The sequence below is a fragment of the Delphinapterus leucas genome, chromosome 13, assembly GCF_059928025.1.
Source record: "Delphinapterus leucas isolate spDelLeu-1000000601 "Yukka" chromosome 13, BTC_Dleu_Yukka2, whole genome shotgun sequence".
In the NCBI taxonomy this organism is placed as follows: Eukaryota; Metazoa; Chordata; class Mammalia; order Artiodactyla; family Monodontidae; genus Delphinapterus; species Delphinapterus leucas.
The window spans coordinates 73284104-73300949 of NC_143141.1; the positions used below are offsets into that span (position 1 = coordinate 73284104).

The following is a 16846-nucleotide window of genomic DNA, read 5'->3' on the forward strand; positions in this document are numbered from 1 at the left end:
TACGGAGTACCACTGTCTTGCGTGCTCTGGTCTGCTGCACTGCTTTTCTGTCAGTTCTTTGAAGACACGGTGTTCCCTCCCACTCCTCTGCCTGGAGGGCTCCTCCCCAGGCTACGTGCGTAGCTGACTTCTCATCCTTTGTGGCTCTCAGCTTTGTGCCTCCTCGGAGAGTCCTTCTAAATTGAGTTCCACTTCTCTCTCCCCATCTCGTTAACACCCTCACCCTGATTTGTGAATATATATTTATCTCACGTTGATTTGTTTAAGGTCTGCCTTCACCGGTAGACAGTGAACTCCATGAGGGCAGGGACCTTGTATGTTTGCTCACCATTGTATCCCCAGCACCTAGAACCATGCCTGGCTTATGATAAGTGAATTAATGATTTGCTGAATGAACTATAGCAGAGGGAGCCCTCTGCTCGTCCAGTGGAGGCCCAGAGTTTGGGCCATAGCAAGAATTGCCTGGGACAGAAGCAGATAGCTGGGGAATTGGACAGGACTGCAGAGCCCACTTTTCCTCGTATGATCTGAGACAAGAAGAGACAGAAGGCACTAGGAGAGATAGTAAGGGCGATTCTGGGCTCCTTGTTTCTTGTTTGTCTTAGTTTTCCTCCAGTCCCTAACACAGTATCTGGAATATTGTAGGTACTCAATAAATGTTGGTTAAGTTGAATGAACAAGCACGCTTTTGTGTACCTTTTCTGAAGCACTTTTACCTCATTGTCTCCTTTGATCCTCACAACAGCCCTGGGAGGTGGTATGAGCCCATCCCTGCTTTACAGAAATGAGCCCAAGAAAGATGGCAAATTAGGCTCTGAGAAGAGTTAGTAAACAGCTTTCACATCTTGCCAGAGGCTCCAGAATGTTATGACTTCTTATCACTGCCCTCTGACATTCTAATTAATTCTAATCACAGTGGCTCTTGAAATAGCCATTATCTTTAAGCCTTCTGCGCCTCCGCTCTGAATGAGATGACACTGCAGCCAGCAGCTGCAGAGATGGGAATAGAGCAAGCAGGTCAGCTGGCATCCTCTGGCCAGGGGCCTCCACTTGGCCTTTACCTAGAAGCAGACCCTTTTTGACTCCATTTTCCATGCACAGGGTCTCTTCTAACATTCAGCACAGAACTAGGAAGAACGTACAAGCCAGGAGTCAGAAGCCCTAGATCTTTGTTTTGGCTCTGGCTCTAACAGGCTGTGTGATCTTGGACAAGTCACTTAATCTCTGAGTCTCTTCCCTCTTCTGTAAAATCCTGTGCTGTTTCACAGGGTTGAGGTCAAGACTAAATTAAATTTGGTTGTAAAAAAAAAAAAAAATGGAAAAAAAATTTAAAAACCATGCTAAAGAATGATGACAGACTCAAACCTTTTCTGGAATCATTTGCCCTCCCGTCGTACGTTGAGTCAGTGATCTTAGAAGTTTACTGTGTCACAGAGCCATTTGGTCTTTCCTGGAGAAAACCAAGAAGCATCCCTTATTTATCCACAAACAACTAAAGTTTTAGTCATATAGCTGGAATATACACATACAGACGACAGACATTGGCATATTTATACCCAAAATATCACGCTCTCCAACATATGTAGTGGGAGAGAGAGATCATAATTTGTCACACCCAACCCCCAGGTTCTAGAATCGTACAAATTTTGAGCTGGAAGGGACCTCAGAAACAACTCTCATACAATGCCTTCCTTTTGTAATTGAGAAAAGTGTGGCCTAGAGAAAGGGATTAACCTGCCCAAGGTCAACCTGTGAGGTCCAGACCTGTCTTCTGACTCCAAGTTAGTTCAGTGTCCATACTGTGTCTGCTCCTCCTACACACCAGCTCCCTTTCCACTTTAAAATCTAAGTGTAGAAACAGACCAAATCCGTAGTTGATATTCACCTCCTTTCATGGTGATGTCAGGTAATATCCTGCTTTTCCTCCCCCCAGTTGAAGGCATACATTACTACATGTGACTAAAAATACCTCTGGCCCCGTTTGTTTGCCTGTCCTCCCCAGGGCAGACGTCTCGTGGTGGGAGGTAGAGGGCTTCCAGTTAGAGAAGCTGCTTTATATTCCTGTCCTCTCTGCCCTGCAACCCCAGACTCTGCAGACCTAAGGGCAGGCTAACAGGGCACACCTGCCTTACCTGTAAAATGGAGATAATAGTCTCTGCCTCTCAGGGTTGTTAAGAGGATTAAATATTTAATCTGAACAGTGCTTGGCACGTGGTAAATGCTGTGTCGTTGTCGTCATCATCATTCTTTCTATCCTGTCTCCTCCCAATTTTGTAAAGAGAGAAATTGCTTTCATTCTGTCTCTGGGAGGAGGGGGTAAATCAGGGTCCTCCCTCTAAGAAGATTTGGAAATTGTCTTTGGAATCCTTCCATCCCCTTTCTACATTCCTTTCTCAGCCCCTTAGAACCCTATTTTCTCATTCCTCTACCCAGTGCCCTCTGCCCTCCAAAATATCCATAGTGTTCCCCAAGCAGTCAAAACTCCAAAATTACCTCTCTCACTTCCTCTCCTTTAAACATTTCTAATAAAAATGATTTACGTCCATATAGTTATGTCACCCCTACGGGCCGGGTGGAAAGCAATCTAATTAAGACCACAATTCTGCTTACAGAGAGAACAACTATTAGTGCTCACCTCTTAATTCTTAACCAACACAAAAGGAACAACTGGCAGAATTTCAGGCGGTATGACTGAATGAAGCGGAAAATATCAGGCTCTGTTTTGGGAAGAGACTTTGGGCCTTAAATCTCTCCTCTCCTTTCTGTTCAGCTCCACCAACTTCATGTCTTTTCAATTCTGGGGCTCTGCATTATTCTGTGTCTCCTCCCACATCTCTGATAAGTTTCCTGTCCCTTGCTGGCTCCTCTCCCTTCTTTCATTTCCTCTTTGTGGATATTCTATATGGTTTGGTCTTTAAGCTCCTGCTTCTGCTCTCTCCTCTCTGCTTCAGAGATGCAGTCTATGGGCGTGGCTTCAGCGGGCACTACTCTGCTTTAGCTCAGCTTAGTGTCATCCACATGCCAGTCTCCCACTGCCTCAAAACCACACTCTGAAATCTGAGCTTATGACCTTGCCCCCAGACTGGCTGTTCCTCTTGCTTTTTCTATTTACGTTAATGTTATGACTCTTTCCAAGATAATGCTGCTCAAAACCCAAACATCAGCGGGCTGTGGACCATTATTTCCCCCAAATTCGGGCCAAAAAATCTTACTAATTTCTTTTTTCAAAATTGCTCTTTCATCGTCCCCTTCTTTTCAGCTCCCACAGCTTTGAAGCACCTCAGTTAAAGGATTTCCATGTCACACTGACTGTTGTCCTAGCCTTCTAACTGTTCTCCCTACTGCCAGTCTCATCCTGGATACTGGTTACCAGATCAATGTTCCTAGAGCAAAGCAATGTTTCCATCGTTACCACTCCTTTGCTCATAGCCTATGGGGTGCAAAACAACCCTTAAAATATGGCAATGAAATCTACAATCTGACACCCTGTTATCCCTCCAAATGCATTGTCTGCTATTGCCCTGAAGTAAACCTTCCATAACCATCAGTCTTTTTTTCCTCCTAAATATTCCTGTTCTTTCTCACCTCTATACCATTGCCCTCACACCAGTTCCCCTCATGAACTGATTTTAATTAATCAGTTCACTTACTCAACAAATATCTATTAATCGTTGCTCTATGCCTAGTACTTTGGATACAGTGATAATCGGCTCTCATAGATTATAGCTTAGTGTGGAAGATAGACATTCATTTATACCTTCAGCAAATATTTATTAGGTGCTATCCTCTGCCAGATTCTGTTCTAGGTGCTGGGGATATAGCAACATACAGGACAGACAAAAACTTCTGCCATCATGTAGCTTAAATTCTGGTGAGAGGAGAGAGACAGTAAACAAGATAAGTAAAATATTCAGTATGTTAGGTGGTAATAGTTGCTATGGAGAAACATAAAGCAGGGATGGAGATGGAAAAAATCTGAGGGAAGACTGCACTTTTTAAAAGGATAAGCAGAGAGGGCCTGTACAAGTGATATATATATATATATATATGTATATTTTGTAATATTTATTTATTTATTTTTGGCAGCATCGGGTCTTAGTTGCGCCCATTGTGGTGTGCGGGCTTCTCTCTCTAGTTGTGGTTCACAGCCTTTTTAGTTGTGGTTCACAGGCTTTCTAGTTGTGGCCCGTGTGCTCAGTAGCTGCAGAACACGGGCTTAGTTGCCCCGTGGCATGTGGGATCTTAGTTCCCTGACCAGGGATCAAACCCATGTCCCCTGCATTGGAAGGCAGATTCTTAACCACTAGACCACCAGGGAAGTCCCTGTGAAAGTGATATTTGATTCAAGACCTGAAGCAGATGCTCAGGTGAGTCGTGAAGACATCTGGCAGAGTGTACTATAGGTAAAGAGATGAGTAAATGCAAAGGCCCTGGGGTGGAACACACCAGGTATGTCATAGGACCCACTTGCACAAAGGCCAGAGTGGCTGGGGAGTGAGGTGGGAGTAGTATGAAATGAGATCAGAGGGGGTTAGATTGCATAGGGCTTTGCAGGCCAGTGGAAGGCCTTTGGCTGATACTGAGACAGAGACTGATGAAATCTGGCCTAGTTGCCTAGCCCGGATTGAGGATAGACTATAGGGCAACAAAGGTAGAAAAAGGAAGACAACCTAGGAGGCTACTGAAGTAATCAAGAAGGCAGACGATGGTGGTTTAGGCAAGGATGGGAGCAGGATTTGTTGACAGATTGGATGTGGGGTAAAAATAGAGAAGTCAAGGATGACTCTAAGGCTTCCGGTCTGAGCAAGTGGAAAGATGGAGTTCGCATGTTCTGACATGGGAGGACTGCTGGAAGAGAAGGTTTGGGATAAGGGTGGCGATCAGGAGCTCAGTTTTTGATGAAGCTTGAGATGCCTATTAGACATTAAAGAGGAGAGGTCAAGCTGACATTTGGGTACATGAGTTCAGAGTTGAAGTGAGAGATCTGGGAATCATCATATAAGCTGCCATTTATTTTTTAAGTTTCTTTTTTTAATAGAAACTTTCAAACACATATAGAAACAGAATAGTACAATGATCCTCCATGTACCCATCACACAGCTTCAACAATCATTGCTTCTCGCTGTTTCTAGGTAGTATTTAAAGCCTTGAGACTGGATGATATCTCCATGGGACTAAGTGTAGGAAGGTAAGAGAAGAGGGTGACCAAGTCCTGGAATATTCCAGCGTTAAAAGGTTGGGAAGATGTGGAGGAACCAGCAAAGGAGACCGAAAATAAGCAGTCAATGAAATAGGAGGAAAACTAGATTATGGTATCCTGGAAGCCAAGTGAAAAAAGAAATAATCTCCAAATAACAATTTAATTGTTATTAGTAGGATAAGTGCTAAGGCAGAAAAAGAAGTGTGCAATGAGAATGCATAACATGCACTAGGCTGACTTGGGGGGTCAGGAAGGCTTCTCTGAGGATGTGACATGTAAGCTGCAGCCTTCCCTCATCTTCCGTATCTCCAACTAAAATCCTGCTTCCTCCATCCTGCTTCCACTCTGACAATCAGCTCCTCCTTTCTGGGATGGCTTTATCGAGGACTATGTATCAGGCACTATGGTGTGCTGGGGACACAGTGTTGAGAAAGACAACAGCTGTCTTCAGAGAGCTTGTACTCTAGTACAAGAGACTGACAAGTAAACAATATTGTTAAAACGTGGTGAGTGCTAACATCACCGAGGCACAGTGGGCCTTGAGATCACCAGGGAAGGGCACATAACCCATCCAGGGGTGGGAGGGGTCAGGAAAGGCTTTCTGGGGTAACACCTCTGTGCATACCCTTCAGCTTGGCTTGGCCCTTTCAAGTGTTAACCCTTGCCCACAGCCTTGGATTCCAAATCTTGCCTGAGATCCCTGGCCCAGCCTAAATCCTGACCTCAGCACTGGGCTTTGCTCTCCTTCTCTCTCAGTATGAACTGTTCCAGCCTGGGTCTCCCTGAAGCCTCCTTCTGAGCTGCTCTGTTGCCTTCTGCTCTGGAAGCTGGCACTGACCTGTCCTCTCGGGAACATCAGGCCTTCCTGCCTCCACAACTAAGAGTAGACTAAGGACTCACCTTAGGGAAAATTGGTATCTGAGGAAGGCGTAAGAGCATGTGGGTAAATCAGTAACCAAAGTCTGCAGAATAGAAATCTCTTGCAATCAAGTTAAAGCCAGGATGGGAGAGAACATGTCTATCTTGTTCACCAGGAATCCGCAGCTAGGATAGCAGGGCACATGGCAGGAATAAGTGTTCAGTAAATGTTGAATGAAGACTAGAGTTCCATACAGGGCACCAGCCCTCAGCTGTCCTTCTAACTCCTGCACAGTTTTCCTAGCTCCTGTCCAGATGCAGAATGCCTTCCTCAGACCTGGAATTCAAGAGGACCCTTTGCAAAGATTTTCATAGGGCCTTGATGGTGCTTTGAGAAACAGGTGCAAGCTGTTTCACTGCCAGGCTTTTCATGCATAAATTTCCAAGCAAAAGAAACTGTTGGTATTCTCCCTGCCGTTGCACTGGACTTCTGGAGGCAGCAAGTTCCAAGGCCAGGGAGGGGAGGCGAAGGGCAGCCCTGTTATCCGTCTGCTCCGACGCCCCTTTCCAGTCCTGCCTTCTCGCTCCCCGCCGGGTGGCAGTGGCGGGGCGGGCATGTGCCGGCGTCTGCGCCCCCTCCCGGGCACCCGGGGCTGCTGTCCCTGCGCCACGGGCTGCCCAGGAAAGGAAATCCCGGAGGAAGCCATTGTTATTACCACGTCCCCCTGCTGTCGTCATTGGCCGAGGCGTTCCTAGAAGCCCGCCCCCCACACCCCGTCCCGCACAGGGTCCCGCGGTTTCTGCCCATTTTCTAGCTCGCCCGCCCCGCGCCACTTTGGGCGAGGCTACCGCATCTGAGCCCTGGAGTGAGCAGTGGCCCTCACGTCCCAGCTCCAAGGCTCTCAGAATTGGCAATGCCCCAGGCCCAGTGCGGACGGAGCTTCGAAAACCGACGGCGCCAGGCGGGACGTGCCCGGGGCCCTGACATAGGCGAGCGGGACATGAATTCCACCCCAGCTCTGACACGGACCAACAAGGTGACCTTGCTGGTGGCTTCCCCTCTCGCCTTGCTATAACCCACGGAGGGAGCTGAGGCCCCATGCCTCTAGGGGAGGTTGGGGGACGAAAGCTACCCCCACCCTCGCTCCCTTGCCCCGCGTGGACTATGGGCTGGGCCTTGCGGGAAGAGTGTGGAGAACAGGCTGGCGCGGGCCCCGTGCAGGGCGTGGGTGGAGGCGGCGCCGAGGGCGCGCGCAGACCCTTTCGTTCTTCCGTGCCGCAGCGCTCCCAGCGCAGTACGATCGCTTAGCACACGCCGCCCGCAAACCTTGGCACAAGCCGCACTCTCCCCGCCGGAACAGCCAGCCCGCCGCCCAGCTTGCCTAATCCGTTCAAGCCTCACCTCCTCCGCGAAGCTCTCCCAGGTTAACCCCATCACTTCCAACCACTCTAGCTGGCACGTCCTCCAGTTTTTTTTGTTTTTAGAAGTACGCACGGAGTCTCATTGTCTGAAAAAAACAATGTTGGGGTTAGATGACTGTCACCAGAACCCTAAATTCATTCTGACGGGTATTCTGAAGCCCAGGGTATTCTGAAGGGTGCGTTTGATGGGTTTCTCGCCTGGGCTAGCTAACGACTCTCACCCTCCACCTTCCCCATCCATGCTCACTCTTTCCCCTCATCCTACGGATCCTTCTCTTCACAGAGTGTCACAGCTTGGAGTGCACAATCCAGTCACCACCCCTTTTCATTGTACACTGGTGGCAGATGTGAGGGGCACAGAACATTGAGCATTTGAAGCTTCGACTCCAGGCTCAGCCACAGACTTTGCTGTAAGTCACTCCTTCCCCTGGGCTTTAGTTTAAATGAGGCAAGATGAAGTAATGCCCAGGAAGGTGCTACAGGTTTGGAGGTAAGGACAAGCTGACCGCAGCCTCCCTCCATGAACCTGGGGCTTGTGACCCCAGAGAAGTGGAGCGCTCTTCCTTTCGGCTGCCCCAGCCTCTAAGTGACAAAACTGCGGCTGTGTGCTCTCTCCAGTCGCCTTGTGGCGTCCTGAACCGGGGAGGGAGAGAGGATGGGGGTCCGGTCCCAGTCCTTTATTCACTGGTCGCATGACCCCGGACACTTCTTCCTCTGGGACTGTTACTCGTCTGAAAAATAGGGATAATAATGGATTGAAGGAGAGCTGGAAGCTTTTTGTCCGCCCCATGTCTCTATAAAAATAAATAATAGTGAGCGGTACAGTGCTTGGCAGCAGACTTTGCTCGCGAATTCCGACCCCACATCGGCCACAGAGGGGTTTCTGGCCGGAGTCCCTGGAGTTCTCCCGGATTTGTCACACTGCTTACCCCACATTCTCTTTCTGGTTCTCTCCTCCACACCTGTTTCTGCCTTCGTGTGGGGAGGCTGGGGCCACGAGGTGACGGGTGGTGGGGAGAGGGGGTGGGATGCCCTGGCGCCGACCTGCACGAGGCGGTGTCCCTTGGTTGAAGATTGGTTGGAAGGTCCCTAGGCTTGAGGAGCTCGGCTGGAAACTGGTAGGCAGGGCTTAGGTAGGGGCGGGGCTTGTCTGCCTAGGGGTGGGCTATGGAGGTTAGGCGTTCTCTAGAACCCGGCGGGGGCGCAGAGAGCTCCCACCGCCCCACCTGGCTCCGGCACCGGCAAATAGGGCTATGCCTACGGGGACGGGGCTCCGGGTGCGGGGCTTAGGCGTGGGGGGAGAGGCTGGGGAGCCTGGAGGCGGGGCTTGGGGAGCTCGCCCCACGCGGGGCGGGGCTCCAGCAGCCGCGGGATCTGCAGTTCGGACTGCCGGCGCCACAGTCGCCGCAGTTCCCTCCACTGTGGTGGCCCCGAGGCCCTGCGGGGAGTCTAGGGGTCGACTGGCCGCTCGGACTTGGCACGGGGTTGGCCACGCCTCTCCCTACCTCGGTGCGGCCTAGACGGTCGGGGCCGCGGGGAAATGGAGCCCTCTCCCGCCACGGGGGGCTCTGAGACCACTCGCCTGGTGAGCCCCCGAGACCGCGGCGGCGCTGGTGGCGGCCTGCGTTTGAAGAGGTAGGATTGACCTGGGTCGGCCCTCGGCTGGGGGGGGCGCCACCCTTCCGCCTTCCGTCCACTTCGTTGTCTCTCTCGGCCAGCCGGCCCAGCGCACCGCGACCCCCTCGGCTTTGTGGCGCTGCGTTCTGTCCCCTCCGGCCCGCCCAGCCAGCCCCGACCCCCGCCGCTCAACAGCCCGACATGCCTCCTCCTGGCTACCTTCTTTCTCCCGGTCCCGGGAAACTGCTCCTCGGACCGCCCCCCAAGCTTCCCGACCCCTCCGTCGCCCCCGCCGCGTCTGACTTCCCCGCGAGCGACTGCCCCTCCGTCTGGCCGGAGTCCGCGCCAGGTGTCCCGATGTACGCATTGCTCCGGGGTCGTAGGAGCCCCTCGCCGCCCAGGACCCCGGCCCTACCCTCCGCGCTCCCGGGCTCGGGGCGTCCCCTCCAGAGTGGCCAGCTCTGGGCACCCGGGCCGACTATGGGCCCGGGCTCCGCAGCGGGTCTTCCGGGCTCCTGTGGGGCGGGCGGCCGCTGGGAAGCGAGGGGGCGGTAAGGAAGGAGCAGGTGCGGTCTGGGCGGCGGGGGTATTCCCGGCTACGCACAGACGGGGCCGGGGGCGGCGAGGTGTGAAATGAGGCGCTCGGAGCGGTCGGGACAGCGGGCCGGGGGCGGCCGGAGAACCGCCTCCGCGTCCCGCCGGCCTCCCGCGCCCGGCGCCCGGCGCCCGCCGACCGCCTTGTCCCTCCGAGCGGCCACGCCAGGCCCTCCCTGGCCACCTCCGCTGGCCATTTTGTCTGTTTGCCCACCGTTCGTTTATCTCGGGAATTTGACAGGGTCTCCGGCTTTTTCTCTTGACTCATCTCTCCCTATCTTTCCTTTTCCCTCCCAACCCCTCTCCCTTTGTCTCGGGTGTGGTGCCTCTGTGGGTTTCTCGCTCTTTCCCTGGATGGGGGCCGTAAACCTGGGTGGATGGGGGAGTGGATGAGCAGAAGGGAGGGAAGACTTCCGTCGGAATCTCTCCCGCGGAGGACTGCAGACGGGGGCAGCTGTGGCCCTGGCGTCTCTTCATGTACCTTTCGACTCTGCTTCAGGCCAGTCTCCCTTCTACCCTACTCAATATTATTTGTTGTTTGTCGGGGGTTTCAGAGGGCCAGGGAGAGCAAGTTGTCTTTCCTTCTCTGCACACAGCAGGTAGCTCCCCGCACCCCTACACACCAACAATGAGGCTTCTTTAGTGCCCAGTTAATGCAAAACAAAAGGGAGCAGCCTGTTGATGGGTGACTACCTTGATGCCTGGCTGCGCTGTGTCTTACAGGGCCAGGAAAGGCACCTTGCCCACTGCCTCAAAGCCACTCACCCTCTGTTTACTCTTCAGACCCGCATCTCTGACTCCCAGCTTGTTTTCATTCTCATATGACCATTAGTCACCAAATCCTGCAGTATTTTCTGGAAGAGGCTCTTCCCTACCTGCCTGCCTGTCTCTAAGATTCTGCGCAGGGAGCCTCTGGCCTTGTCTGTACTGGACCCCTCCATCTCCTCTCTTCTCTTCCTCCCAGACTAGTCCATCGTCAAGGTCATCCATCTCACAGATCAGGAAAGATTAAATCAATCAGTGTGTCTCCCTTTATGTTACTTTGAGCCCATCACTTTCCTCCAGCCCTTCCCCTGGTTCCTCACACTTAAGCTCCAAGCTGCATATCTTGTCATTGTCATTCCATGTGTCTGGAGCTCCTTTCTCTACCTAGGTCTTCTCTTAAACATCTCCTCCTCTGTGAAGGTCTCCTCATCCCCTTTAGAGTTGGCCACTCCTTCCCCTGTGCTCCAAAGTCCTTTGTTCACAACCCTCCTGGCCCCAGCTTCTCCTTGCATAGTCAGTCATTTGCGACACTTCTGTCTCTCCCACTAGATTGAGCTTCAGTACGTGTACGCTGCTTGGTAGTCTCACTGAGGAATGAGGATGGATCTCAAAGCCGCCCTCATCTCCCATCTCCTCTGGAAACACACCTGGAATCATACACACCCAGATTCTAAGTCTTGGAAGGGGATTCCAAGTAGTTAATCTACCTGCCAGCACTTGAATTTTCCCTAGAAGCACCAAATGTGCCCCCATCTCCCTCACAGCTGAATTCGCCCATTGGGCAGAGCTGTCCTCAGCCAGAAGGCCCCAGGCACCCTTCCCCACTTCACTGCTGTGATCACATTTCTATCTGGAGCCTTCATTTTCTCTCAAGGGTATTCTTGTGACACCTCCATGAGTATTTCTAGAACTGTACTTTTCTATTTAGGTCCTTTATGCTGTGGAAGGTTCTCTTCTCCCTGGGATTCAGGTTGGGTAGTAATGGGGGTGAGAATTAAGCCAGAAGGGACTGAAAACTCAGTTAGCCTGAGCTCAGCCTGTGGCATCCCCAGGTGAGGCCTCCAGCCCCATTCATTCGTCCAGGGAGGCTCACTGCACTGTGCAGTTAAAGTGGCCTCTGCTGGGTGCTTATGGTCACACTGAGGTCCAGCTAACACGTGGCAGACTCCAAACCCAGCACTCCTCCTGCCACCAATCCCGGCCACATCAGTCTGCGCTCTCTCCTCCCCATGACAACCCAGCTCTGGAATCTGGCCATTAGCTCTCTGTGCCAGGAACTTCAGACTTTTTGGGTCCCAGCATTCTACTCTCCTCTTAAAGGGCCACGTCTAGCTGAATGTCTTGGAGAGGGAGGGTGAAGGACCTGGGAGTGGAGGCACCAGGAGGTAGGTCCAGCAGGGAGGCACTAAGGCCAGGACCATGTGCTGAGCCTCACCCCACACTTTCACACCACTTCCCCTTCCTATTGCCTTCGCCGGGCACGTGCACCTCCTCTTTATCAAAATCCTTCCCATCCTTCCAGGCCCTTCTCAGGGGCCTCCTTCAGTTGTGTCCCTGATTACCTCATTACAGTCAGTATGTCCCTCTGAGCCCTGATGGTGCTTTAACTGCTCTAAGGCAATAGCTACCTTTTGCTACATCTCACAGTATTTAGGTACACATTTGTCTTGTTCACCAGAGGCTCCCAGAGATCAGAAAGGATATCCTATCCCACTTGTATTCTTCGTGGTGCCTATCATAATGAATTGATTTGGTTGAAGTTTAATCTCAGCTCAACCACCAACTAGCTGTGTGGCCTCCATAAGTCCTTTCCCCCTTTGAACCTCATACTTCTAATTCTTTAATAAGTGGTAGACTAGACGTCTCTAAGGTGCTTTCCATGTGTGCTCTGAGATTCTGTGGCTCTGTACGTGAAAGGAAAAGGGAGGCTGGAATCTGAGTTGTCCATTTAGCCCCATCTCTCCTGTGGCCCTCTGTCCACAAGGCCTCGGGGAAGGATAGAGTGGTGGGACATCTGATGAAGCCAGTCTGGGGGATCCAGGACTGGGAGTGAGAAGCAGGTTAGCCCTTGAACCAGGCCCCAGCTTGAACTGGGCTGCCTGCCTCAGTCTCTTCACAGAGCCCTCCGAGCCCCTCCCCGAGGACCCCAAACCCGTGGAGATGTCCTTCCACCACTGCCACCGGGACCCTCTGCCACAGCCAGGTCTCACCCCAGAGAGGCTGCAGGCACAGAGGCAGCTGTGTGCCGCCTGTGCTGTGTGCTGCGTCTTCATGGCCGGGGAAGTAGTCGGTAAGTTGGAAAGCGGTTCCTCCAACACCATCTTCCGGATGCCTGCCTAAGCCACTTCCCACCCGGAGTCCCAGGAATGTTCCTGGGTGGAGATGCAGAGAAGGTGGGGATGGCTGGGACAGGGGAGGTGGGTGCCCAGGACTCAGGAAGTGGGAGAGGGCGAGGGACAGCACCAAGGGAATTCAGGGCTGACTCATCAGTATGAACTGGTCTTGTAAAAGCCCTATTTTCTTCTTATTAAAATACGTTATTGTGGGGAATTCCCTAGTGGTCTAGTGGTTAGGACTCCGCACTTTCACTGCTGAGGGCGAGGGTTCAATCCCTGGTCGGGGAACTAAGATCCCACAAGCTGCGCGGCGTGGTCAAAAAAATGTTATTGTAGAAAAACTAGAAAATGTGAATGAGTGAAAAGAAAAAAAACCCCAAAAACCCACGTGTAATCCCATTACCAGAGAAAAACTGCTGTTCACATTTTGGTATGTGTCCCCCGTCTCTTTTCCATGCCTCTACACACACTGCATGATATTTTCTAAATGGACCAGACCATATATCGCTTTACCCTTACAGGTGGGTATTTGGCGCACAGCCTGGCCATTATGACTGACGCAGCCCACCTGTTGGCAGATGTGGGCAGCATGATGGGCAGCCTCTTCTCCCTCTGGCTCTCTACCCGTCCAGCCACCCGTACCATGACCTTTGGCTGGCACCGCTCAGGTAAGGCCCCTGCATGGTCTGATGACCCACCCAATCTTGCCAGAAGGTACCTCTCAGGGTCCTGGGCAGCCCTCTGATAGCTTGTCTTCCCCTGCAGAGACTCTGGGGGCTTTGGCCTCTGTGGTCTCCCTCTGGATGGTCACTGGCATCCTCCTGTACCTGGCCTTCATCCGCCTGCTGCACAGCGACTACCACATCGAGGGGGGTGCCATGCTGCTGACCGCCAGCATCGCAGTCTGTGCCAATCTGCTGTACGTTCCAGTATGGAGCAGGCACCGTGTGGGATTCAGGGCGAGGGCTCCTCCTCCAGGATGGGAGAGCAGGCTCTCCTCTCCCGGACAGACTCGCAGCACGCACATGCTGTTCTCATCTCTCTGCCCTAGGGATGCCTGAGAAGGGGCTGGGGTAGAGACCTAAAATTCAGAGTCAAAAGACCTTTGTTAAAGGCCTGCTCTGTACTGGCCACCCTGCTGGGGGCTGTCATCAGCATTGTCTCATTTAAAGCTCACAACCAGCCCATGAGGTAGGTAGTATCACTTCTGGTATACAGTTAATCAGATAGATCCCAAGAGGTGACCAGGGGACTTGCCCAGGGCACATAGCTACTTTAGTAGCAGGGCCAGGATCTGAATCCACGTCTCTGGCACCACGTATTCTTGCCCCCAGGCTGCATTACTTGTCTCTCTTGGACCGTATTGTTTTTTTCCTGGGACTGGGAAAATAGGGAGAAAATAGATGGAGAGAGGGCTCCTGGGGAGGTGAGAGGAGGAGGTGTGGAAGTGGTCAGAGGAGCCTGGAAGCAGGCCACCTGGGCTGAGCTGCTCTGCTTCCCCCTCAGAATGGCCTTTGTGCTGCACCAGGCCGGGCCCCACCACAGCCACGGGTCCAGGGGGGCAGAGTATGCACCGCTGGAGGAGGGGCCCAGGGAGCCCCTGCCCCTGGGGAACACCAGCGTCCGGGCGGCCTTTGTGCACGTGCTGGGGGACCTTCTGCAGAGCCTTGGGGTGCTGGCCGCCTCCATCCTCATCTACTTCAAGGTACCATCTGTGCAAGCCTGCCCCAGCCTTCCTCCCCCAATTCCACCCCCCAGCCCCTCCTTCCCTGGACCCCCACCCACCCCACTCCATCTCCCAGCTCCCCAGGACTCCTGGCCCAGGGTTATAGTCCGTTTCACCCCAGCAGGGTTCTCAGGGGCCTCTCAGGTCCTGTTTGTCCAGGATGCCCCTAGGTCTTCCTCTGAAAGGTCCCTGATTCCCAGGCTTAGAGCTTTCTTTCTCTACAGCCTCAGTACAAGGCAGCTGACCCCATCAGCACCTTTCTCTTCTCCATCTGTGCCCTTGGATCCACCGCTCCCACCCTCCGAGATGTTCTCCGCGTCCTCATGGAAGGTGAGTCAGACGCCACTGCTCCCCACCCCCCGGGGCCCTCTCTGACCTCACCCCAGGACTAGGCGCCTCTGTCTTCTCTGGAGAAAGTGTGGGGAGAAGGCCTATTGGTGGAAGGAGGATTCGGGGATGGGGTAAACTGTGGGGATCAACAGGGTGAGCGGTACAGGATGGGGGAGGTGGGGTCCTGGCCTCTGGGCAGGAGTGGCCCTGGCAATAAGGCGCGGTGGGTGCTGCTTGCAGGCACCCCCAGAAGTGTGGGGTTTGAACCTGTGCGGGATACCCTGTTGTCAGTGCCAGGAGTTCGGGCAACCCACGAGCTGCACCTGTGGTCCCTTACGCTTACTTACCATGTTGCCTCCGCACACCTGGCGATTGGTGAGTCCACACTGACCCCAGCCAGTTACTTTCCAGAAACATTTCTCCCTTCCCGTACCACCATCCAAACATAGGAAGGTGGTCTGAATTAACTGCGAATGTTTCCATCTCTCTGTTTTTGTATCTCTCTCTCTCTCTCTGTCTCTCTCTCTCTCTGTCTCTCTCTCTCTCTCGGGGAGGTTTCACTCTCTCTGAAGTAGTGCTGGGAACCAGCAACCCTTTAAAAGGTCACTGGTACCTACAGGTCTCGTGATGGGGCACAGTTAGGTAAATTATGGCTCCTCCACTCAGTGGAGTATCATGTAACTTTTAAAAATTGATGATTATGAAGACTGTAGGGCAACTAGGGAAAATGTTTATGGTATAATGCTAAGAGAGAAAGCGGAATATAAAATTTTAGCTACATTATGGTTCAACTATTTAAAATATATATGGTGACTCACAAGCTGACAAAGAATTTCTGAGTTTCTTCCAGATGCAAGAAGCAATCAGAGACATGCAATTTGGACGCCAAAAATATTATACTTTGTAGGATATTTGATGGTAACTCTAGAGGGACAATGAGAACAGAATATTTAACATCTGGAATGTCGTGGAAAAGCGGGTGGTATGGCTGCTGAAATACACAGCTGTATACTGATACTCAGAGCAGAAGAGAATAGAAAAATAATGGTCTAGTGTGTTAGCCTAGTCGATTAGGGATGAGTCTGTCCGATCTTTTTGACAGTTTTACACTGTTCATACAATATATAGAGAAAATAAAGCTTCCCATTCAATCTTGGCTTTCATGCCATGAAAACCCCTGGGTCCCCTTCACCCATCCTTATCTGGGCCCCTGGCTGGTTCCCAATTCCCCTGGAAACCTGCTGCTTCTTATCACTCCCCCGCAGACTCTACGGCTGACTCTGAAGCCGTCCTGGCTGAAGCCACATCCCGGCTCCACTCCCGGTTTGGATTCTCCAGCTCTACCCTGCAGGTCGAGCAGTACCATCCTGAGATGGCCCAGTGCCTGCGCTGCAGGGAGCCCCCCCAAGCCTGAGCCACGGCCGCACCCTCACCCCATTGCCAGGCCCAGGCTCAGCCCTGGACTCTCAGCAACTGCCTCCCTGCTCACGGAGAAGGGACGGAGCTGGGTCCGTACCCTTCCTCTCTGCCCGCTTCCACCTGCCAACCCCCCAGCCCCAGTGGGCAAGACCAAAGTGTGTGTGGGGAGTGGGGCCAGGGTCAGGCTGAACAGGGAAGTCAGGGCAGTCGGGGTGTGTAGAAGTCCTGTGGTCCCTGCTCCCCGTGCTCGGGCGAGCCCCCAGCCTCCTTTCCGTGCAGTTCATTTGTCTGTGTGGCAGGCTGGCTGGCTGGCTGGCTGGCTGGAGGATCTGCCTGTCTTTGTGCTGTTGGTGTGCCTAAGCCTGGGGGAGGTCAGCAGGGGCCCCCTCCCCATGTGGCTCTCTCTCTGTCTATGCAGGAGCCCCAAAGCCTGCACTTTGTCCGTGTGTTCTAGCCTTATGGTTTTGTGTGTGTGTGTGTGTGTGTGTGTGTGTGTGTGTGTCTTGGTGCTGTGGCCTGTGTGTCTCTGTGCCTGTGTGGCTGTGCTATGGTCTCTATGAGTCTGCACCATCCATGTGT

At 52.7% G+C, this 16846-nt stretch overlaps 1 protein-coding gene across 2 annotated transcripts; it reads left to right on the forward strand.

Annotated features, from left to right (window-relative positions):
- Positions 1–7639: 7639 nt before the first annotated feature.
- SLC30A3 (solute carrier family 30 member 3) lies at positions 7640–16393 on the forward strand. 2 transcript variants are annotated; one of them, XM_022574218.2, is made up of 8 exons: positions 8942–9115; positions 12565–12746; positions 13314–13460; positions 13558–13711; positions 14299–14497; positions 14743–14848; positions 15089–15223; positions 16114–16393. In XM_022574218.2, the coding sequence occupies exons 1-8, from the start codon at positions 9021–9023 to the stop codon at positions 16260–16262; spliced, it is 1167 nt and encodes a 388-aa protein (XP_022429926.2). In that variant the 5' UTR covers positions 8942–9020; the 3' UTR covers positions 16263–16393. The 2 variants fall into 2 exon arrangements, 1 of the variants encoding a protein (XP_022429926.2); XR_016395503.1 differs by lacking the exons at positions 8942–9115; positions 13314–13460; positions 13558–13711; ... (2 more) ...; positions 15089–15223; positions 16114–16393 and adding an exon at positions 7640–7890 and having other exon boundaries at positions 12565–12677.
- Positions 16394–16846: the final 453 nt, after the last annotated feature.

Excerpts from the sequence above, each read along its gene's own strand:
- SLC30A3 (XM_022574218.2), top strand. The coding sequence starts at position 9,021 with ATGGAGCCCTCTCCCGCCACGGGGGGCTCTGAGACCACTCGCCTGGTG. Across the intron at positions 13,712-14,298 it reads GCAGTCTGTGCCAATCTGCT|AATGGCCTTTGTGCTGCACC; the intron begins GTACGTTCCAGT and ends CTTCCCCCTCAG. Across the intron at positions 14,849-15,088 it reads TCTCCGCGTCCTCATGGAAG|GCACCCCCAGAAGTGTGGGG; the intron begins GTGAGTCAGACG and ends TGCTGCTTGCAG.